Here is a 19574-nt window from a genome sequence, read left to right on the forward strand (position 1 = left end):
TGAGTGCAACTGGCGCTAGACCGACGGCGCCTAAATAACCAACTTGCCCATGCATTTATAATAAGTACAACATGTCCCGCACTGCGGCGCGATACAGTCCATCTAGTTGAAGAAACCGTCAAGCGTCGGTACAGGAAATGTTGAACCTTTCGTTATTAGACACACTCAACTCTGTAGTGACAGAAATCTGAAATCTTGCTTGAGAGCCGGTCAAATAATCGGAGATCATAACGTTACCTGCACATCCTGCACCTGTCCTTGGGAGATCCCACTTCTGAAGAAGGCAGCAAACGCCTCGAGCGCACATCGCCCCGCAGAGTGATTAGGAGAATGTAGTGACAGTCCAACCGAACTCCTTGCATTCCCGCGATCAGTAGTCTCTGGAGATCCCTGCCCGGCCGCTCCCTGAATACTCTCTGCCAGTGAGAACTTCCTCGGCGGACCGGCACTAAGGCTAACAGCAGTAGATTTATCGTCAGGAACGTCAGGAGTGGAGTTAGTCTCCACCACAGGTTCATGGTCATGCAGTGAGTCAAAGATCATTAGGCTGGCGGTATTTTCACGTTCGCCGTCCTTCTCGGTTCCGGGTTGGTTGGCTATAATCTCCACAGGCTTTGAGATTCTCCCAGATGTCACCCAGTACATCACCATAGCGTTGATAACAATCTGTGTCGATACTGAGTAAGGGCACCTCATAAGGAGAACTAAATGCGCACATCTGTGCCGCAGCTGCCGAGACAGACCCAGCCAAGTTGCTTCCCATGCATGATAACAAGTACCATGATATTGATGCAAGATGTGGATAGAGCGACGACTGCAGCCCTGATCCATTAAGTTAGCTCGAATGTCATAGTGTGGGTACAGCGCGACTCACCATAGATTTCTTTTCGCGATATACTTCACACGGACAGAGCGGAAACGAGCTCGGAATAAAGGCCACAAAAAGAGGGATGTAAAGAGGATGTTCACCAGACTGTAAAGTTTGCCACATGAGAAAGGTGGGTACAGAAAAATGAGAGATACGTGCAAGTCGTAAACAAGAAGCGCGATGGAGCCCGGCTTCATGATACCTGTCACACAGGATCCATCCGATCTGAAGAAAGCGATGCGCTCTGAGACATTGCAAGTTAGTCTCGTAAGCATCGTATGATACACTGCGTCATACCAATAAAAATGAGAATGACAACGGCTGCATATATGGATATGGCAAGAAAGCAGCCTATATACATCGGCGACTGGAACCGTTTGCGATTGGAAGGACTCCATACCACATGGATCTTTTCAGCTGAAGCCCGAGCGTCAGGTGACACACGAAGTGGAACATCGAGTGAGCCGTACCGAGGAACAGGTAAATCAATATCTTCGATGCACAGTAGAATCCCATGCATATGTATATACCTAGGGCGCACACACCGACGCTGAGTTCCAGACCCACACCATGGAGAAGAAGGCCAGCTAGAAACGAAGTCATGTAAGCATTAAAACGCTTAAATATGTGGAGCTCGGACATGATAGCAGAAATGCCCATCTGGAGAAACAAATGGTATTGTATGAGCCCAATTCTCTGAACGAATATGTTGTCACTTACGAATCCACAAAGAGTAAAAGGATCAAAGTCCTGGGCACATTCAACTGACTGAGTCCGTATATCGACGTCAGGTCCTGTATACGGCTGAATTTCAAGGCAAGGAGGAACGACAGTATCGAGACTCCTGTGAGGGTTTCCGTTCAATACAAGACACAGTTACGGCTGCATTACAAATAACGAACCAAGGAAATGAATAATAAGACTGAGAACCTGTTTTCCCGTACTAGGGAAAAGCATGTTGTGGCTACCCACATCGAGAGCGATTTGGATGGACTTCATGGCGGTTCACGAAGAATGTGCGGAGGGCTGTATATGTGTAGACAGTCATAGTGAGATCTACCTCAATAAGGGTGTGAGACATCTGTTATTCTTAGGTGAATTCTCTCCCGCGAGCACAATGTTCGCGGCGAACTTCGCGCTGCGGCTAGCGCTCGAAGTGGGTGGTCCAAGCTCGCGGAATATTGATTGACACAGGCATCTTCAATCCAGAAAGGCAACCTAGTCGAAATATGGAAACTAAGTCCCCGTACTCCCATACCATCGCCTGGAACCAACCAGTGCTCGCTCATTCTGTCTCACTGAATGCGTGAGCAATGGGGAACACCGAAATTGATGCTGCTCGAGTCTCTGGGAAAAAGGTCACCTGAAGGCCTGCGAAAGCTCCCCGAGGCGCATTCCCAGGCTTCGACTTCTTGTCTGATACGGCTTTTGTGAAGTTCGTTGTTTCTGATAAACATCAGCATGTCTCAGCCTGCCAGTAAGGTGATTCAATAAGCCTCTTTGCTCCTCGTGCTCCTGGAAATGATCGCTGTCAACAACACCGCCCATGAACTATCCTGATTATCACGGGCGCCGACCTGTTCATTCGATGGCTAAGTGATGTTTTGTCCTTGCGAGTTTGAATCATAATTCCAGCGATTTCACCTAGAGAGGGCGCAGACAGAATTGCTACTATGCGGTCATGGTCCGGTGGCCAGGTTTCTTCTCCGCACCGCCAGCATTGCCAGAGTGCTTATCCGTTCCCTCCTCAGAGTTTCACGGGGTACCCCGGTGCTTCTGATCCTTGGACTGTGAGATACGGTGGTCAGGTGTAGACAAACTTGAGGTCTAATCTAACTGTTAAAATGCGTCGATTCTTGCCAAGAGTACAATGTAACAGATACCATATGCAAATACATAGACAACCAAGATTTTAGTCCTGACGTATGGTCACGGTAGTCTCCGAGATGGTGTCACAGTGTATTGAAAGTACATCCATACATACACAACCGCTAGTCCATGGCAATCCAGCAGCCTGTCATTACAAAACTGTTATCGAGGGGATATGAAGGTACGTATGAAAGAGCGGCCATGTACTGTTCAGAGCCAACCGCCACAGGTATAATGACTCAGAAGTCAAAGATGGCCTGGTTGGGATGGCCATCCACGTCCAAAGACAATGAGTCGTCCTACAGCGAAAATACGCATGTGAGTGGAGCCTGTGAGACACTCGACGGGAGAAGCAGTATGAAGTGGTACGTACCATCCTCGACGAAGCCTTCGTTCTCATCTTCCTCAGGATGTGGCCAATGCCAATGCCTTCGCACGAGTCATAGTGCTCTGCCTCCTCGAGATGGTCCCCAGGATCAGGGATCCGGAACACAGGGCCCGATTGGAACCCCTAGGATGAAACACGATCAACGATGCTATCTCCACAAGGCAGAAGTCACCCGCTCGATGATACTCACACAGATATCCGCTCTGAGTGTGCGCATCTCGCACAGTGTGCCGTTCTTGCACTGCCCTCGGCATGGCTTGTGCTCCGCTCCGCGGCTCTTCGCTGCGATATAGTGCTGGAAGGCGGTGTCGTTGGCATAGAAGACTTCCGTAAGGTTGTGCCAGAATGCGGGACTGAGTGATTGGTCGCCGAGCGAGGGGACAAGGGGACCATATGTCTCACGTGCGCTGTAATACAACTCCCACGTCGCTGCAGGCCCGATACATATGTCAGCTACGTTCCAACACGCCGGAGTACACTGAACGCACGGTGGAGCTGATAGAATGGGTCAGATATATTGCCTAAAGGGTACCAAGTAAGAACTCGCGACGTATAAATGGATCCTAGACACTTACTCATGTAAGTTCTGGCATCTATGATCTCAAACGTGTCTGCATCGATGTCGTACACCTTGAATGCAGGATTACCACCTGCATTGCCATACGCTCAGCATTGTTTATCCAGGAACTGTGGGCTCAAGCATACTCATCGGGGTGAGCGCGGGCCCTATCATCGCGACACTAACTGCATTGCCCGCGGTCAGATCGCTGTAATTCGAATACCCAACGGCGAATTCGTCCTTCCGGCACGAACACATATTAATATCACGCCCCACTTGCCAAGGGAGTGAGAAACGAACCTTGTGCGTGTGACCGTAATACTGACCAGCAATCGTGTTCTTGTACCGCTGCATCACCTGATCGAAGTAGTACGACTGAATACGAAGTGAGATGAACTGTGAGTTGACCGGTGCAAACACAAAGTTTGTTCACCTGGTCGCGCATGACATCTCCCCGGCCAGGGGGCATGTGCGCGATAATCCACGCACGCTGTCCTGCATCTTCGGCCTCTTGCAGCTCTTGCACGAGGTATGCGATGATACCATTTGGGTCCGGTCTGTAAACGACCTTCCAGTCTCAAGCACGTAGCACCAAAAGGAATGGGCTCACTGATGCTCGTTGCTGTCGTACAGCCAGAAGCTAGTAACGATGAATATGGGTCAGTCCCGGAACACCCGAGGTCACGCAAGCAGCCTACTTCTGCTTATACCAGTACACGGTATTAAGAGAAATGATCCTAGACCAGCCATCAGCACGCAGTTCCGTCAATGCAGGTCAGATGCACTTCAGGTTAAGACCAGGCGCCATTGTCGAATAGCTTCCGGAATTGTGACGGATCTGAGCAGTTGCCTTGCGGCCAATCCATTGCTGACAGGAGAAGAGTCAGGGGCCGGGACTTCAAGGAGCGAGTGGAATGCGTACGCTCCAGCTGCCTTCCTGTATGGCAAACACCCATTGCGAGTTGATTGGGTGATCTGTCGTGTTGCGCGGGAAGCTGTTCGTAGGTGCGGATTCGCTGCAAATACCGACAGCATGAGTCCGACTGACAAGTCTGCAGAAGAGGGCTTGCACGCACTGATTTCCGAGGGCGGGGAATAGTGGTCCCTCCAGCTTCTCCGCCCACTGCTCACTGAAAGCTTGCATGTCCTTGGAGACACCGCTGCGGCAAGGATCAGCAGGGGACACAAGCGACGTGTCCATCCTGCAACTCACTCCTCGTTCACTTCCCAGACCGCATCTGTCATAGGCATCTCAGAGTCGAGACGATTCACACACAATGCGCGTGGGCTTACGATCTACCACGTCTCCAGTAAAGATTGAGAAGCGTGCCTCTGGGGCAAACGCTTTGACCGCTGCGAGCATCGAGTCGGTGAGAAGGACGGGGGAGTCGCAGTGTCTGTTTCCGTGTGGCGCTGCGTGTACTTTGATGTGAGGGCCTGCGTCGTCAAAATTCCGGCAGCAGATCGGCTTTGTACAGTTCGCCTCGGCGCCCACCGTGTATTGCCTGTCTATATGCACATCGCTGACATGAACGACTTGAACGGGTGGTCTTCCGGAGGACTTGAACACCTTCGGAGTGCTCGGCGCAGGCTTCGGAAACGGAACAATGTACTCGTTGATCGGTGGCGACTGACAGAGCCCGAATACAGCCTCGCAGAACTTGGTGGCAGTCTGGCTTCTCAATGAGAAGTGCCGAAGGTCATGAGCGAGGATGGGGCCTTGAGTTGCGATAGCACCCTCGCAGACGTCGCGATCCTCAATCTAAGAACATTGCTCAGATACGCCGTCTGTGCGACCAACAGCAGAATGTGCTTACTCGGAGGTCGTTGCAGGCGGTGGTAATGGTGTTGACGAAAGCCCTATCGCCAAGAAGAGCGACAGCTTGGAATGTGGGCAGCATGGAATAGCAGGAGGCGCAGTCTACCATCTTCTTGATTCCTCGCTCGATCTCTTCTAAAAGCCCACACGCCGCCAGCGACGGTAGCAACAGCAGAGTCACAGCGAGCCGCATGTTCGCCGCCGTTGCACAAGTCCTCAGAACTTCGAAAGGAGTGGCTGGATCTGAGGGCTAGCGACTGGTATAGCGAGGCGGTGGCAGAGCGTCTCTGAGTTGTCAGAACGTCTGTTCCTGACAACGATGACAAGTCGACGACATGATTCGGATAAAACGTTCATGGAGTTCTTCCAAAATCCGCAGCCGTGTCAATGTTCCAATATTGCGCGTGGGTAAGACGGTAGGTGGTTATAGGAAAAGTACAACCAGGGCTACCCGTCGCCCAGGGCTGCCGGCGGTCAGTATGTAGCGTGATCATGACCCTCATCTTCCACTCAGTCTGGGCCTCGTTCAAAACTAGACCTTGTTCCGTGGACGAATGGTTGGCGATTGGTTGTTTATACTGATCATACTAAGTCATATATGCTAGCTCAGGAAATCAAGTTGCAGTTCTTTCAGAGCTTTGCCACTACCACCTTATGACAATTGACACCCCCACGAACGTTCGTGAACATCGCCGCTCCTGGCAGTGTCAGACGTGTCCTACGAGTCTTCTCTTCTCAGGTAAGCCCCGTCGTATGTTGGGGGTTGCCAATTGACCGGACCGAGGCAGTATAATCCCGTCGCAGGTCCTCGACATCATCAACTCGCACCCGAGGCGTCAGCGAACAATTGCGTGTCAATCATGGTCTCCCAAAGGCAGTTTGACCCTCCGTCAAGTCCAATCTCCCTAGGCCTACAATATTAGCAGGTAACATATGGTCATTGTCATTGTCAGGTCAACGTATTTCTGGCAGAACCTCCTGCAGCGTGCCACCCACCAACTTCGTCGAATTCATCGCGGAAACGGTGAAACTTAAGGCATCAACATGTGCTTCACGTGCGCGTTTCATAAAGGCTTACCAGGATGGATATAGTTCAAGGTATGGTCGGCTGCATGGATATGATTTCATGCGCAAGATCGCAGTACTGATTTGTGTCTGTAACATACATACCACAGCACACGATCTGATTTATAGAGCAGTGTCGTGTTTTCATGCAGAGTTGTTGCAATTTCGTTCGTACAAATACATAGCATTCGTGGTGACTTCAGCGCTAGGTACGCATAGCATTACAACATATTAAAGCTGTTGGACGGTATTATGAGCGATCGTCAACAATAAACACCGCACAGACTTACGCTTCGCTTCTCCACTCTTCGCCCTTCGAGGCAGACTGGGTTTGTTCCAGCGCACGGTTGACCCAACCCTCGGGACGGCCCACTTGCGGGAGGAGCTCGTCGCCGCGCTGAGTAACGACTTTAAACTGGCTGCCCTTAGTGTCTGCCTTCTCCTCTGTCTTGTCCTTCTTTGCGAATAGTTGCTTAAGGACGTGTCAATAATGCGAGGCGATGATTGAGAGGGAATGCCACTCACCTCCTGCAACACTTGAGTCCGGCTACGCTCCTCGCTCGCCGTTGTCTCAGCCATTGTCTCAGCCATCTGGTCGCGCACAGTGACAAGCTCTCCGTCGAGATATTCCAGCGCAGTCTGCACCGCACCGCCAATGACTTTTTGCAGCTGCTTCTTGACAAGACCCTGCACGAGCGGGTGGAGGGCCTTGTACAGCGTGTCGTGCTTCGAGTCGCGGATGGAGAACTTTAGTGTGTCCATGTGCACCTGCACGTTCTTGATCTTAAACACGGACGAGCGGTCGAGGTCAGAAGATATGATGTGCGCGGTTACCGTAAGGCCACTGCCGCCGAGGAGGACGTCGGCGAGGCCGGAGTCGGTCACCTTCGGCATGCCGGTCTTCTTGCGATAGTAGAAGGCGATATCACGCATATCTGCTTGGATCTGCGCGAGGGTGAGCGTAAGCTCATGGTGACTTTCGTCCCTGTGTGTGTCCGCCAAGACTCAGCACGCAGCCTGGGGAGCGGTCCGAGGCACTTGCCTGAGGGTGTTGTACGGGCTGAACTTCAGGAAGTTACGTGTTTCCAAGCTGACCACATTGGGGAGCAGGTTGCGTCCGGAAAGAGCGAGGTTCTCCAGAACGAGGTCGAGCGTATCGTCCGTGTATTCGATGCGCGGAATGGGGAGATACCCAATCTGCATGTCGGCAGCTATCAAGTCAAGTGCACGTGAAAGGGAGAATGAGACCTACGTTTGCGATGAGGCTTGGGAAAATGACCTGCTTGATGTCGCTCCAGAGCTCGGGCTTGTACTTGATACTGCCCTCAATGTCGAACAGAAGATCCTTGCTCAAGCGGGCGCAATCATTGCCAAAACTAAGAGCCATCGTCAATGAAGAAAGGGTTTCTAGAAGATATGGATAGTTACCGCTTGTTAAGCGGGTCCTGAGCGATTGCACCAAACCAATCCGTCAAGGCATTAAAAAGGTTGTCGAAGTGCCCCTTATACCTCTCGTCGTAGAAGCGGCGGCCATTTTCCTGGAGCTCGCTCGCCTGCTCGTTGCACTGCTCGTCGAGCACATACCCGGGCTGCAACAGGACCTCACGGATGTACGCATCGAGGTCATGGAACCAGTGGCGGAGCTGTTCATCTCGCTGCGCCTCCTCGTACAGGACATGCATCGCGTCGCCAATCACGTCGAGGCTCATGCCGTTGGCAAAACGCTCGAGCAGAGTACGCAATTCGCGAGTAGACTGCTGCAGGGACGGGTCGGAAGTCAGCTGCTGGTACGAGTCCTTGCCGTGCCCCGCGATAGTGCGTCCATGCGTCGAGTACTCCTCAAGGGTGTCGAGCAGCCAACGGATGGACCCCTGGTAGTCTTCATGGCTCTGGCACTCGACGATGACCTGCGCAGACACGAACGTGAGCTGAAGACGCCTTGCAGTGTACAGCGTGAAATTACCTTCTTACCGCGGAAAATGAGCTGCTCACGACGTTCTTTAGGGAAGTATTCATCTGAGAGGAAATTCTTCACACGAGTTACATGCTCGTTCGCGCGGTCTTTGTGCTCCTGAGGTACACGGCCAGTAATGGAGTCCTGATGATCGTGCTCGTTCAGCTTCATCGGGATGAATGGGAGGAGAGTTATGGCACCTTCATGCCCGTCATCTTGCCCTGCAAACTCTCCTTCTTGCTTTGAGATGCAGTCTCCTCTGAGTTTTCAGGAACATCAACTACATCCCGCTGAATATATTCTTCGTGACTCTGGGCTTCGCTCTGATGCGGCTAGTGAGAACGAGATGCTACGAATAGAAAAAAATGAGACCAACCATTGTCCGCTCCGTTATTTCTTCCTTTCTCTGAGAAGCCTGACCCATGGCTTCAGCGCCACTCATGGCCTTGCCCGTCTCATCACGCTGGATCTTCGCACCTTGGCCAACTTCTTCACCAGGATGTTGCGAGATGCGAATATCGGTTCCCGGGATGCGAGCTCCGGGGATCTATATGGGAGGATAATTATCAAACACCTACATACGAAGACAGGAGAGACAGCGTACCGGTGTCTCATTAAGGCCGACCTCGTGCTCGCCCTCAGAGAAGAAACGGTTGTCGAGACCAGGCTCGTCAACCTGGCGCAGACGCTCCTGGTCGGGACGAGTTTGCTCTGCAATCTTGACGGCGCCACGGGCGAGCAAGTTGCGGCCAATGACAGCGAAGTCAGAGATCAACTTGCGGACCTCGGAATTAGTGAGGACGAGAGAAAGGAGAGTGCGCAGGTGTTGGGTTGCCTGCTGAGCGTCGGAGCGCGCCTTGTCCTGCCCGACGGGAAGCACCTCGTTGGGGTCTTTCTTCGCGCGATCGGCGTCCACGTCGCGAGTGTGCCAGACGAAGTTCTGGAGCACCTCGTCCGCGTTCTTCTCCTCAATAATCTGGCGGAGGGTGTTGATGACCTCGCGGGCGTCGCGAATGAGTGTCTGGCCGGCGGGTGAGAGCTGGTCGATGGGGACGGGCGAGTGCTCGAGCGAATAGGACAGGAGGTTCTCGATCTGCGGGTTAGTAGGCATGCGAGACTGGCGCAAAGCAGTGACGAAGTCATAGAAACGGAATTTGCGGTCGACGTCAGCAGCCTGTGCCTGCTTGTCGACAGGCTCGACTACGGAGCAGGCAGCGGGACGATCGCTGATATCTTTCTTAGTCTGCGGAAAAGACATGATAGAATTGTGGGGATTGAAAGCAACGGGTTGGAAATGTTATATAGGGTGGGCGTGGGCGCAGCGTCATCGTGAGTGGGCTAGGGCGCCTGGGCTCTGTGTATAGGAGCAGCGCACGTCATAGGCCACTTAGAATGTGGGTCCGTATCCATCTGGTACATACCCTGTCCGCCCAGGATATGCCCAGCTCCACCTTGATGTCATTCGATCCCGTTCAGAGCATCAATGTGTCACTACATCAAGAGTGTACACATCTTCGGAATCTTCGTTTCCTCTTGAAACCAAGTTGCGTACCCGGAACTGTCTGGAAGACTCGGATTGATCGTCACCTCGCGTCACGGTCATGAGACTCGTGGATGCAAATTTCGATTGCGAACCACGGCACCGAACTACTGTGACGACATGGATTATCGTTGGAACTTCACCGTTCTACTGGAGCCAACCTGGTCAAACATAGGTGAGAGCTCCGAAAATTAGCTGGACGAGCCGACGCAATCACTTCACAAATGTACAGACCAACCGCCTGCCAGCAAGTTTTCATCGACTACACGTCGACTTTTTTAGTCGCTACGTCTCAGGGTACGCAGCCTCACAGATAGAAGAAACCAAATATTAATGCGAATCGCTATAGACGATACTTAGCGAGAGTGGAAGTCGAGCGGAAGTGCGGATTTGTACCATAACATTGACTTTAAATTAGGAATTTAAAAATAACTCGCGAACACCTCTGCCTCTTGAATTCCTGCTTGTACACAACACTGGATGCAATTTCCAATGAGTTGGGGAGACTATGCAAAAGTTATTTGAAAAGTAGAGTGAATAAATTCAGTGTAAGTTGCACTGCTTAGGAGAGACTTATCTGAAAGTTATCCTAGAAATGAAAAACTTATTATGAAGTTATTTCTACTTTAAAATAGGTTTCAAATAACTTTCAGATAAGTCTCTTGTAAGCTGTGCCACTTACACTAAATTTATTCACTCTATCTTTCAAATAATATTCATGTACTCCCGCCAATTTATTGGAAATTGCATCCAGTGCAATCTGATTTATCCTCGCACTGTCGCAGTGCTAGTCTCGTAACCAGACGTTCACGTGAGCAACCTTACCAAATTGGGCGCTAAAGATGTTGGGTCGCTCCCGATTGAAACGTCGCTTTCAGCGAAGACTGCCGATCTGGTGCGGCTGTACTTATGCGCCAGTTACAGCGAAACCTGTAAATTGACAGTTTAGTCAAACTTCTCGTCGATCCTCCTCCATGGCAGCTGTCGAGTTCCTATTTTTTCTCCTTACTCTTCGCCGAACAACACTTCAGCCGTCCACTGGAAGCCTTTCGGCGTATGCGGCTCAACTTTTGAGCGCGAAGTAATTCGTCAAGCATGCAACTCCATGATCTGCAGTTGATACTCGAGGGACACCTGCTCACGCCAAGATCAGTATCACGTAAGTTGGTGCTGGAAGTGGCTAGATGTACGACAGGAGGAAACGACGTTCAACAGCACTGTAACTAGTCCTGATTACACGTCTTCAATGAGACTCCAATTTTCACCTCCTGGCTACCTACTGACTTCCCGCACTGCCATCCAAGTCATGTCATATTCAGTGCAGAAACCTGGTGCCAAGCAGTGATCTGACATGCCTCCACGTGTCCCCATGATTCCGGTGCTTGACGTATGGCCGATACATGTGCATGAACTGTAACAACAATGCGCTGGAACTAATACTCATTGCTTCAGTATCGGTTTGTTAAGTCCGTCGACTCGCGTGCACCTGGTATGTGCTAGCATGTCGCATCACTGCCCCTGTTCGCATTGAGCCAGCTGATGAGACGCTCTGGTTCTGCTATCCAGATGGAAGCGTTTGAAGAAGATGCCACATCCTCTGGCGCATTCGAAGAGCAATGCTCCGGTTGAGGCCTAAGGGGTAGCAAAGGCTGCCTGCAACTTGTATTGCCCTAGTGTCCATCCGAGTTTCTGAATGAACCTTCATCAAGAGCTTCGCCTGACTAGTCGCAGCGGAAATGGTATACACATCTCTTTCACGACATATATGGCTACAGTGATCCAGGCGCTTTGGTCATCACCCACAACTTTTCCGAACCCGCTGAACCTGTTATGATAGTCAGCACCCCAAGCCTTGTACATTTCCACCTGGGAGAACGCATCAGCTCTCCTCGCCAATACAAGGACGATGTCAAATACTACTGCTTACATAACTTGGACTCAACGAGAGTAGCTTGCCTTCAGCTGTCGCCCAGTACATTCTCTCACGGGGCTTGCGACTCTTGCAGACAACGGCCTCGGAACCTTGCCAGTGTCCGCAGGCGCGTCAAATAAGCGCTCAAGCATCTGACCGCGTTAGTCATGTGACTTCATCGTGCAGTGCACGCGATTGCCGCGCTGTTGCCTTGAGGCTGCCTCGCCTCCACTTTGAATAGAGCTACGCCGGTACCTATATCATGCGTGAGTCTATCGCATACCTGCATCACCAAACTAGACGCCATAAGGTGTGTCTGCAGAATATCCAAATTTACCCGAGACATTGACTTCAGTCCAACTGATCGATTTTCTCCTCATGGTATAGATTGTGTACATGCCTCGCGTTTGCCTTGCATGTCGGTTCCCAATGATTTTCAAGAAGATTCGCTGTTCGACATCGTCGACGCCGTTGAGTCATATCGAATATGTGAACGGCGACAGTTTCTGTGCCAGACATCGCAGACATCGCGACTCTTCTGCGATTTCACGAGGCTGGGGTCTCCAAGGCACCTGAAAAGTCCTCAAAGTTAGTTATCCGATGGTCGAGAGACACCCTTAGCCGTACTCACAGCGTCGCTGCTGATTACCGTAGTAAGTACTGCTTGCCTTTGTACGTGGAAGTGTAGATCATGTTATGCTAATCTCCCCCGTTCAGGCTAAGACAAGAAGGCGATCCGATACTATTCACGTTCGTTGAGATGCTTATGATCTTGCCATCTGCGCCTTCAAATGGGGGGCACTGACTAGCCATAGACCTGTGCATTGCGTATATCGAGGTTGCGTGAAACGTACCCGGGATGCGGTTCCGCCGTAATCAAATTGCATACTAGCCTGGTGTGTTTCCTTATCGAAAGGTCTATCCTGTGTACGTACTATTCATCAGTTGATGACCATAGGCTAATCTCCGTTCGTGTTTGAGATCGAACCACTTGATGTCTCCAGTTCCCCAGTACTCGGTGGATTATCGCCTCGTTGCGCGCTGCGAGCCTACAAATGCTCGATGGATTTCAAGGGTGAAAATGTGACCCACCGACGGTGTTCGTCTTCTAAGACTCGGTGTTAACGTCGGTCGATTCTACGCGATGGAGCTTTTGAATTTTTGTGTGACGGCTGTTCTGCTCGTTGCTGCTGTTGTACTCGTTTTGCGCCGACCAAAGCGCACCGTGCCTCTACCACCCGGCCCCCCTGCTGATCCACTGATCGGACATCTGCGAAAGCTGCCACCAATCCACCACTGCGAAATATTCCAGAAGTGGGCAGCGGAGTACGGTGATTCACACCCAAGTCATAGCTGATCTCGCACATGTTGATTAACCTTGCGTTTCGCAGGCGATATGTTCTACTTGAACGTTCTCGGGCAATCGCTGTTGGTGGTCAGTTCCTTCAAAATTGCAACGGATCTATTGGAGGGGAGGAGTGCAAACTACAGTGACCGCCCGAGGAGTCCGTCGCTCGAGCTGTAAGTTACAGTTTGTTGTGAATTCGTGCATCATTGATTTTATGGTGTGTAGTATGGGGTGGGACTGGGCTTTGACGCTGTTGGAATATGGCCACAAATGGCGGAGGCATCGCAAGTTGATGCAGGAGTATCTTAACATCAAGAAGCTACCTGATTATTATCCCCTCCATATCCGTGAGACCCACCTCATGTTGAAGAATATTTTGGCTCGCCCAGCGGAATTTGATTGGGCGATTCGACGGTATGTATATCCGTCACATCTCAATTTTGCTTGGCGAGATATGAGATCCTTCATCGCAGATTCGCCACTGCATCTATCATGGATATTGCGTATGGACATCGAGTTCGTTCAGATGACGATGAGTTTGTCCAAATTGCCAAGGAGGCCTTGGATAGTCTGGAGGCGGTGAACATTGGTGCAGCACCAGTTGATATCTTGCCCATTTGTACGTGTTCTGCTTGAACATCTGGCTACCCCTACTGACTGCGTTGTTTGTAGTGCGTTATGTGCCCTATTGGCTGCCCGGAGCGTCGTCGTTGACTGGACCTGCCCACAAGTACCGACCGTTGATCTCGAAGCTCGTCAACAACCCCTTCCAGATGGTGCAGAAGCAGATGGCACGTTGAGTTCTACAGACTGTCGGACGATCTCTGACGCGATATATCAGGCTGCTGGAACTGCCGTGCCGTCATTCACATCAGCACACCTGGAACGCGTGCACCGCGAAGGGGTCGACTCTGAAGAAGAGCTTAATGACATCAAATCTCTTGGAGCCAGTCTCTACATAGGTCAATCGACTCATCTGCGTTTATCTGATGTTCTGACGACCTTGTCGTAGGTGGCGTTGACACGGTTAGAGAAATGAGATGCGCCGGTCTGCACGCTTTGCTGACATTTTTGCAGGTGACTTCGGGTATTCGCACCTTCCTCTATGCGATATTATTATTCCCGGAGACGCAGCGAAAGGCACAGGAAGAAATCGACCGTGTCGTCGGTACCAACCGCCTTCCGGATTTCAGCGACCGTGACAGCCTGCCCTACGTAGACTGTATGATCCAGGAGACGCTTAGGCAAGTGCACATCTCTCCGAAAAGTTGTGGCAGGCGCTGACATCAAGTTCACAGGTGGCATCCCGTCATTCCTCTAGGTTCGCATATTTGACGTCTATCTAAATATGGCTGATAATGATGTGTCTTTTTCCAGGGGTCCCTCACCGATCCATGGAGGACGATGTTTACAACGGGATGTTCATTCCGAAAGGAACTTATGTGATTCCCAATACCCGGTAAGTGTCTCTTAATTCGCTGAACTCAGTGATGTGGACTCATCCCTGTTGCAGAGCGATGAATCGCGAAGGTTACAGAGATCCTGATAGATTCTATCCAGAACGATTCCTGCCCGAGCCTCAAGGATATGGGGAGACGCATCGGGTCGCTTCCTTTGGCTTTGGACGAAGGTATGCTTCTCCCTCAGTGTATGATCTCCTGCTTCTGAAGTGGCGATGGTATTTTAGGCGTTGCGCAGGGTCCGACTTCGCAGCAAACAGCATGTGGATCTTCATCGCGAATTTCCTGGCCACCTTCACTGTCGGCTATACTCTTGACAAGGACGGTAAGGAAATCATCCCGGAGCCGGCGTTTACGCCGAACGTCACTAGGTTCGTGATACACTAGTGCATCATGGTCGCGGCATCCCCACTGACTGTGCATGTACACCTGCCAGCACGCCAGAGCCATTTGACTGTATCATCAAGCCCAGGTCAGCAAAGGCTGAGGCTTTGGCCCTGCAGGCCGACGAATGAACGCTTCACGAGAATGACGACATGACGACCATCATGTACAAGCGCCGCTGTAGCTGGGCTATCGTTGTCGCGGAATTGGTATTGTTGTATGCTATCCATCTTGTTGTATGCACCAGCTGTTGTACGTGATCTCCTCATTGTTGTACGCGATGTCTACTGTTGTACTACTGTTGTACCCGATGTCCTGTTGTACAACACGGTCCATGTGCCGTACTAGATGTCTTCTTGTACTAAAAGCTGGTACACCTACAAATCCTTTGAATTACTGATTGGATGGCCTATGCGGCCTGACTGGGCGTAGAGAAGTTACGTGTTCGGCCTCAGGCTTCAGCGTTCAGCTGGAGCCTTCACTGTGACTCCCTGCAGCAGGCGCCGAAGCTGCCTTCTGGATTCCGCAATTTCATCGCCCATTTCAACAAACATCCTCTCGTCGGACCGATTCACGATGCACTAATCTCGCTGTTGGACGACATCCCGCTCGAGATAGGTACCCGTATGCAAGACTGCGGTGTCTACTGCGGCCTTGGGATATGCGGGAGGTTCGTGATGCTGTGGCTTTTAACTTACAAACCCTTCCCGACGGTGATTGAGGATATGGATGGTGCTACTGGCCGCGACGGGAACTGTGGGCCCGCTGGAGGAATGTCTACTGTGTCGCAAAAGCGCAAGGCAGTTGAAGTCGCTTGGTTCATCATGCACGTTGGACAACGCGGCGCGGTCGGTGATCCAATCACTGTCTCCAACACTTCTCTCATGGTGGGCTCTTGACCGTAGTATTGGACCAAGTGGATGAATATACGTCATAGTATTTCGAGTCGTAGGCTTCAATATAAAAGCCCCTATGTAAAACAGAGTCAGATTTTTTCTCCCCGGTTGCAACGTTCACCCCACATCGGAGACGGGGACTAATATCTAAGTTCCTTACATTGTGGGAACATCCGGCCTAACATTGTACATGTATGACGGCCCATATGTAGCTCCGATGGTCGAAAATATGTTTACAATGTAAGGCCTGATGTCTGGGCATGCGATACCCAAATCACACATTGATAATGTGTGATATTGCGACATATACAATGTTCGCAAATGGCTATGTTACCATATAACATTCGTCCGAAAATTTTAGGTCTCGTTCGGCATGTCCGGCGGGAAGAAATTCTGATTGACATTATGCCTTTCAGGGCAGACAACAGATTAAATATTGAACTAGTATAAGGGCGACACAAAGTTACAATGTATGATCATTTGACATTTGACATTAGAGTCTATATATGAGGTGAGATGTCAGGGCCTCAAACCCTCGACCTAATATTCAAACTGTAAGGAGGTCGGACACCCATAGCGCCGCTAAGCGGCTTGACGAGTGGCACACTCGATGGCCGCTTAGTGGTTATTGGATCGCCAAGTGTACCGCTCAGCGGCTTTTCAACTGGTTGTGGGAGATCGCACAAGCACAAGCACAAGTTCGATCAAAGGAAGTACATTAACTGTATATAATAAGAAAGCGGCAAATGACAGGACATCGACAAACAGCGCAGGATGCAACGACGAGGGCAAGAGACAGGAACAGCACGTAAAATTACGAGGAAACCACTTATTTGCACACAAGCTGGGCCAAGTCATCCCTATCCACCCTAAGTGTCCTGCCGCCTTCTTCCAGTACTAGAACAAGCGGGTCTGCCACACCCCGCATTGTTTTGCCGTACGCTCCGAAGTTGGGGCCACACTTACACACGATCGCATAATCGCCAGGGCCTGGTCGCAATATGGCGAGGTCTTGGAGAGAGACATCGGCATATTCCAGCTTTCGCGTCCGGTATTCGCATCACACCTTACCGTCCACTGGGGAGGCTCCCTTCACCGTGGTCATCAGCTTGTCTTGGAGTTGACCGGCTGTGCACATGAACTTGAAGCGATAAGTATGGAACACAGGTGCCACAGCCGCATCCAGCATCCATCCATTGGGTCCTGATGTGAATTCAGCGGACATTTTGTGTTGATGATGAGGCTACGCACCATTAGGTTCGACTGAAGATGTCAATCCATCGGGTCCTAATGTGGATTCAGCGGACGCTCGGTAGCGGCAGCGCGGTTACGCACCATCAAGTTTCACCGAATACCCCCACGCCGAATCTGTGTCGTGTGATGTGGGTTCTAATTCGTGGCCCAATGGGGTCCGAGGCCGCTCAGGGAGCGGACCACGCTCCGCTGTGTCGATGTTGCCCCTGCAATGAGGCAGTTAGATATGACCAGAACTACAAGTAATGAATCTTACCTTTCTTCTGACCGGAATGCGATCTTGGGCTTTCGGAACAAGAGGACGCCCCTCGAGGTTAAAAGCTTGGCTTCAAGCTCAACCTCATAATCGCCGTGGTACATGATGTTTCGCAATGTGCCCACAAATCCCTTCAAAGGGCCTTTGATGACACGCACCACTCGCCCGATGTTGGGATTCTGTCGGTCAGGATGCTTGAGGGCAAGCTCCATCTCCACCTCTTCCTCTGTTTGCGTCTCAGAGCATGAGGGGCGCTGCTCTCCCGGCCTTGATACTGTCACCGACGGCTGTATTGAGGTCCATTCCGCCTCAGACTCTGGAGTAAGAGATCCCAGGGTAACACATGATGCTATATCGAGTTTTGAGCATCGATAACATCGCAGGTGGTGGGACATACCTCAGAGGTTTCCAACACAGAAGAAGTATGAAAGACTCCCATTATTGGGTTTCTAGTTCGCTGAGAAAAGTTCAGTACTTGGAAGCATCGTCGTACGTAGAACATACATGCTGAGGAAAGTTCCGCTATTAAGAATTGCAATTGCATGAGAAGTGCACAACGTACCTCGACTTTGTTCGTGTGAACAATTGTGACATCGAAATCATCCACGGCAATCACTTGCCCTTCCAAGCCCGCATGGAGGCCCGTCTTAACTTTGACCGCATCGCCAACTGCCCAAAGGGGGTGTAACTGAGTTACAGGTAGCACGAGAGATGAAAGTTCGTCATCCAACTTCTCGTGGTAGAGATTGGTTAGCGTAGCCTGTCCATTAATGACTGAATGCACGACACCGATGAGGCCGCATTGCTCGCCCTGTATAATGATCACACGCGTGCCTGCAGCCGGTTTGAAGTCAACACAGAATAGAATGAGCTTCGCTATCGCTGTCTTTGGCACGAATTTTGCCGCATTAAAGACGAATACGTCATTTCGAGTCGCGTGGACATCGAAAGTCACCCGGTCCAAAGTGAGTTCGAGCTGCAGGAGGCCGCCTTTGAACTTCTTGCCCTTGAGAATATGTATCAGCCGATCACCTTCGCTTTCTGTCACAGCCTCTCTGAACAACTCCTTCAGTAATGCTGGCGGCATCAGTTGCTGAGAAGTTCTTCCGTGCTGCCGCTTTTTTGTAGTAGGCAAGCGCAGAACCACCCAGATGCGGAGGAGAGAGTCCTCTCGCGACTCCATGAAGGCCACATCGTGCTTATATGTACCATGCGAGATGCACACCCAAGGAGAGAGGAAACCATTTTCCGTGGCTTGAAGGTGGATTCCATCGGGGGCAAGAGAGACGACTGCGCCACCCGACTGCGAGGCCAGCTGTGCACGTCTAGCCACCATGTCTCTCTCCATAATAGACTGGGCCATGGCTTCTGCATCAGCAGCATCGTCACTGACACATGCATTATCAAGACGCGCCCGAGCTTGTTGAGTGCGTTGGACGTCGGCTGTTACGCGGCAGCAAAACACGAGCATCAAGTCGAGTTGTCACGAGACAAGGTCTTAGTCTAAGACACAAGTCCGTTCAAGTGACACTTCTGGCGATGTCCTCGCACTGAAGGTCGATCAGAGTTCGTTCTTATGACTCGTAGTAGCTGTCTGCTACTAACGGTCGATTTCAGCCAAAGGCAAGTGAAAAGCTGGTTTAATGGTAACCAGGTCGAGATGGGGATCCAGCTCGACAAGGTCGTCTATTTATACAAAAGGTATCCGCAGTACTACGCAGTAATGTGGGATCGTTCATTGGCTAGATAAGGTGAGACGATATCTGGGCAGGGTAACGGCGAGGAAGTAATATGTATGAGAAAGCTGAGTAAGGTCGTGAGAGATAATCAGTACTAATGGGGATAACGAGTCGTGTATCAGAACGAGGTAAAGATGAGGCATACATGCACGTCTTGCATGTGCGATAAGAAGAAGGTCCGGAGTTGGATCCGGTGTAACCCCAGACTAGGGGTTCTAGACATCTGGGTAAAGAATCGGAGGTTGCGCTCCGATGAGTCACGT

At 51.0% G+C, this 19574-nt stretch overlaps 6 protein-coding genes across 6 annotated transcripts; 2 read left to right on the forward strand and 4 right to left on the reverse strand.

Annotated features, from left to right (window-relative positions):
• Window positions 1-118: 118 nt before the first annotated feature.
• On the reverse strand, window positions 119-1867 carry SCP_0312760 (hypothetical protein; the record flags this gene model as incomplete). Its single annotated transcript, XM_027756659.1, has 10 exons — window positions 119-187; window positions 238-666; window positions 717-822; window positions 875-973; window positions 1028-1112; window positions 1166-1285; window positions 1339-1455; window positions 1509-1528; window positions 1589-1712; window positions 1771-1867. 10 exons carry the CDS (start codon window positions 1865-1867, stop codon window positions 119-121), a joined length of 1266 nt encoding a protein of 421 aa, XP_027612460.1.
• Window positions 1868-2976: 1109 nt separating this feature from the next.
• Window positions 2977-5696, reverse strand: SCP_0312770 (predicted protein; the record flags this gene model as incomplete). The annotated part of the gene is made up of 16 exons (XM_027756660.1): window positions 2977-3036; window positions 3111-3248; window positions 3316-3554; window positions 3614-3646; window positions 3701-3775; window positions 3831-3924; window positions 3985-4059; window positions 4118-4241; window positions 4295-4324; window positions 4383-4421; window positions 4470-4552; window positions 4607-4700; window positions 4761-4844; window positions 4898-4922; window positions 4978-5446; window positions 5502-5696. 16 exons carry the CDS (start codon window positions 5694-5696, stop codon window positions 2977-2979), a joined length of 1857 nt encoding a protein of 618 aa, XP_027612461.1.
• Window positions 5697-6789: 1093 nt separating this feature from the next.
• Window positions 6790-9780, reverse strand: SCP_0312780 (hypothetical protein; the record flags this gene model as incomplete). Its single annotated transcript, XM_027756661.1, has 10 exons — window positions 6790-6805; window positions 6859-7040; window positions 7094-7553; window positions 7611-7765; window positions 7821-7944; window positions 7997-8475; window positions 8532-8666; window positions 8723-8845; window positions 8899-9069; window positions 9127-9780. 10 exons carry the CDS (start codon window positions 9778-9780, stop codon window positions 6790-6792), a joined length of 2499 nt encoding a protein of 832 aa, XP_027612462.1.
• Window positions 9781-13118: 3338 nt separating this feature from the next.
• On the forward strand, window positions 13119-15297 carry SCP_0312790 (Multifunctional cytochrome P450 monooxygenase af510; the record flags this gene model as incomplete). Its single annotated transcript, XM_027756662.1, has 13 exons — window positions 13119-13305; window positions 13366-13495; window positions 13548-13736; window positions 13796-13941; window positions 13995-14113; window positions 14164-14284; window positions 14335-14348; window positions 14400-14566; window positions 14621-14643; window positions 14700-14781; window positions 14836-14952; window positions 15010-15153; window positions 15219-15297. The coding sequence occupies 13 exons, from the start codon at window positions 13119-13121 to the stop codon at window positions 15295-15297; spliced, it is 1518 nt and encodes a 505-aa protein (XP_027612463.1).
• A 594-nt stretch (window positions 15298-15891) lies between these two features.
• On the forward strand, window positions 15892-16065 carry SCP_0312800 (hypothetical protein; the record flags this gene model as incomplete). The annotated part of the gene is made up of 1 exon (XM_027756663.1): window positions 15892-16065. One exon carries the CDS (start codon window positions 15892-15894, stop codon window positions 16063-16065), a length of 174 nt encoding a protein of 57 aa, XP_027612464.1.
• A 1057-nt stretch (window positions 16066-17122) lies between these two features.
• SCP_0312810 (hypothetical protein) lies at window positions 17123-18935 on the reverse strand (the record flags this gene model as incomplete). The annotated part of the gene is made up of 7 exons (XM_027756664.1): window positions 17123-17265; window positions 17314-17349; window positions 17398-17522; window positions 17573-17798; window positions 17858-17921; window positions 17970-18029; window positions 18135-18935. The coding sequence occupies 7 exons, from the start codon at window positions 18933-18935 to the stop codon at window positions 17123-17125; spliced, it is 1455 nt and encodes a 484-aa protein (XP_027612465.1).
• Between the last annotated feature and the right edge of the window lie 639 nt (window positions 18936-19574).

The sequence above is a fragment of the Sparassis crispa genome, assembly GCF_003851025.1.
Source record: "Sparassis crispa DNA, contig_000002F, whole genome shotgun sequence".
Lineage (NCBI taxonomy): Eukaryota > Fungi > Basidiomycota > Agaricomycetes > Polyporales > Sparassidaceae > Sparassis > Sparassis crispa.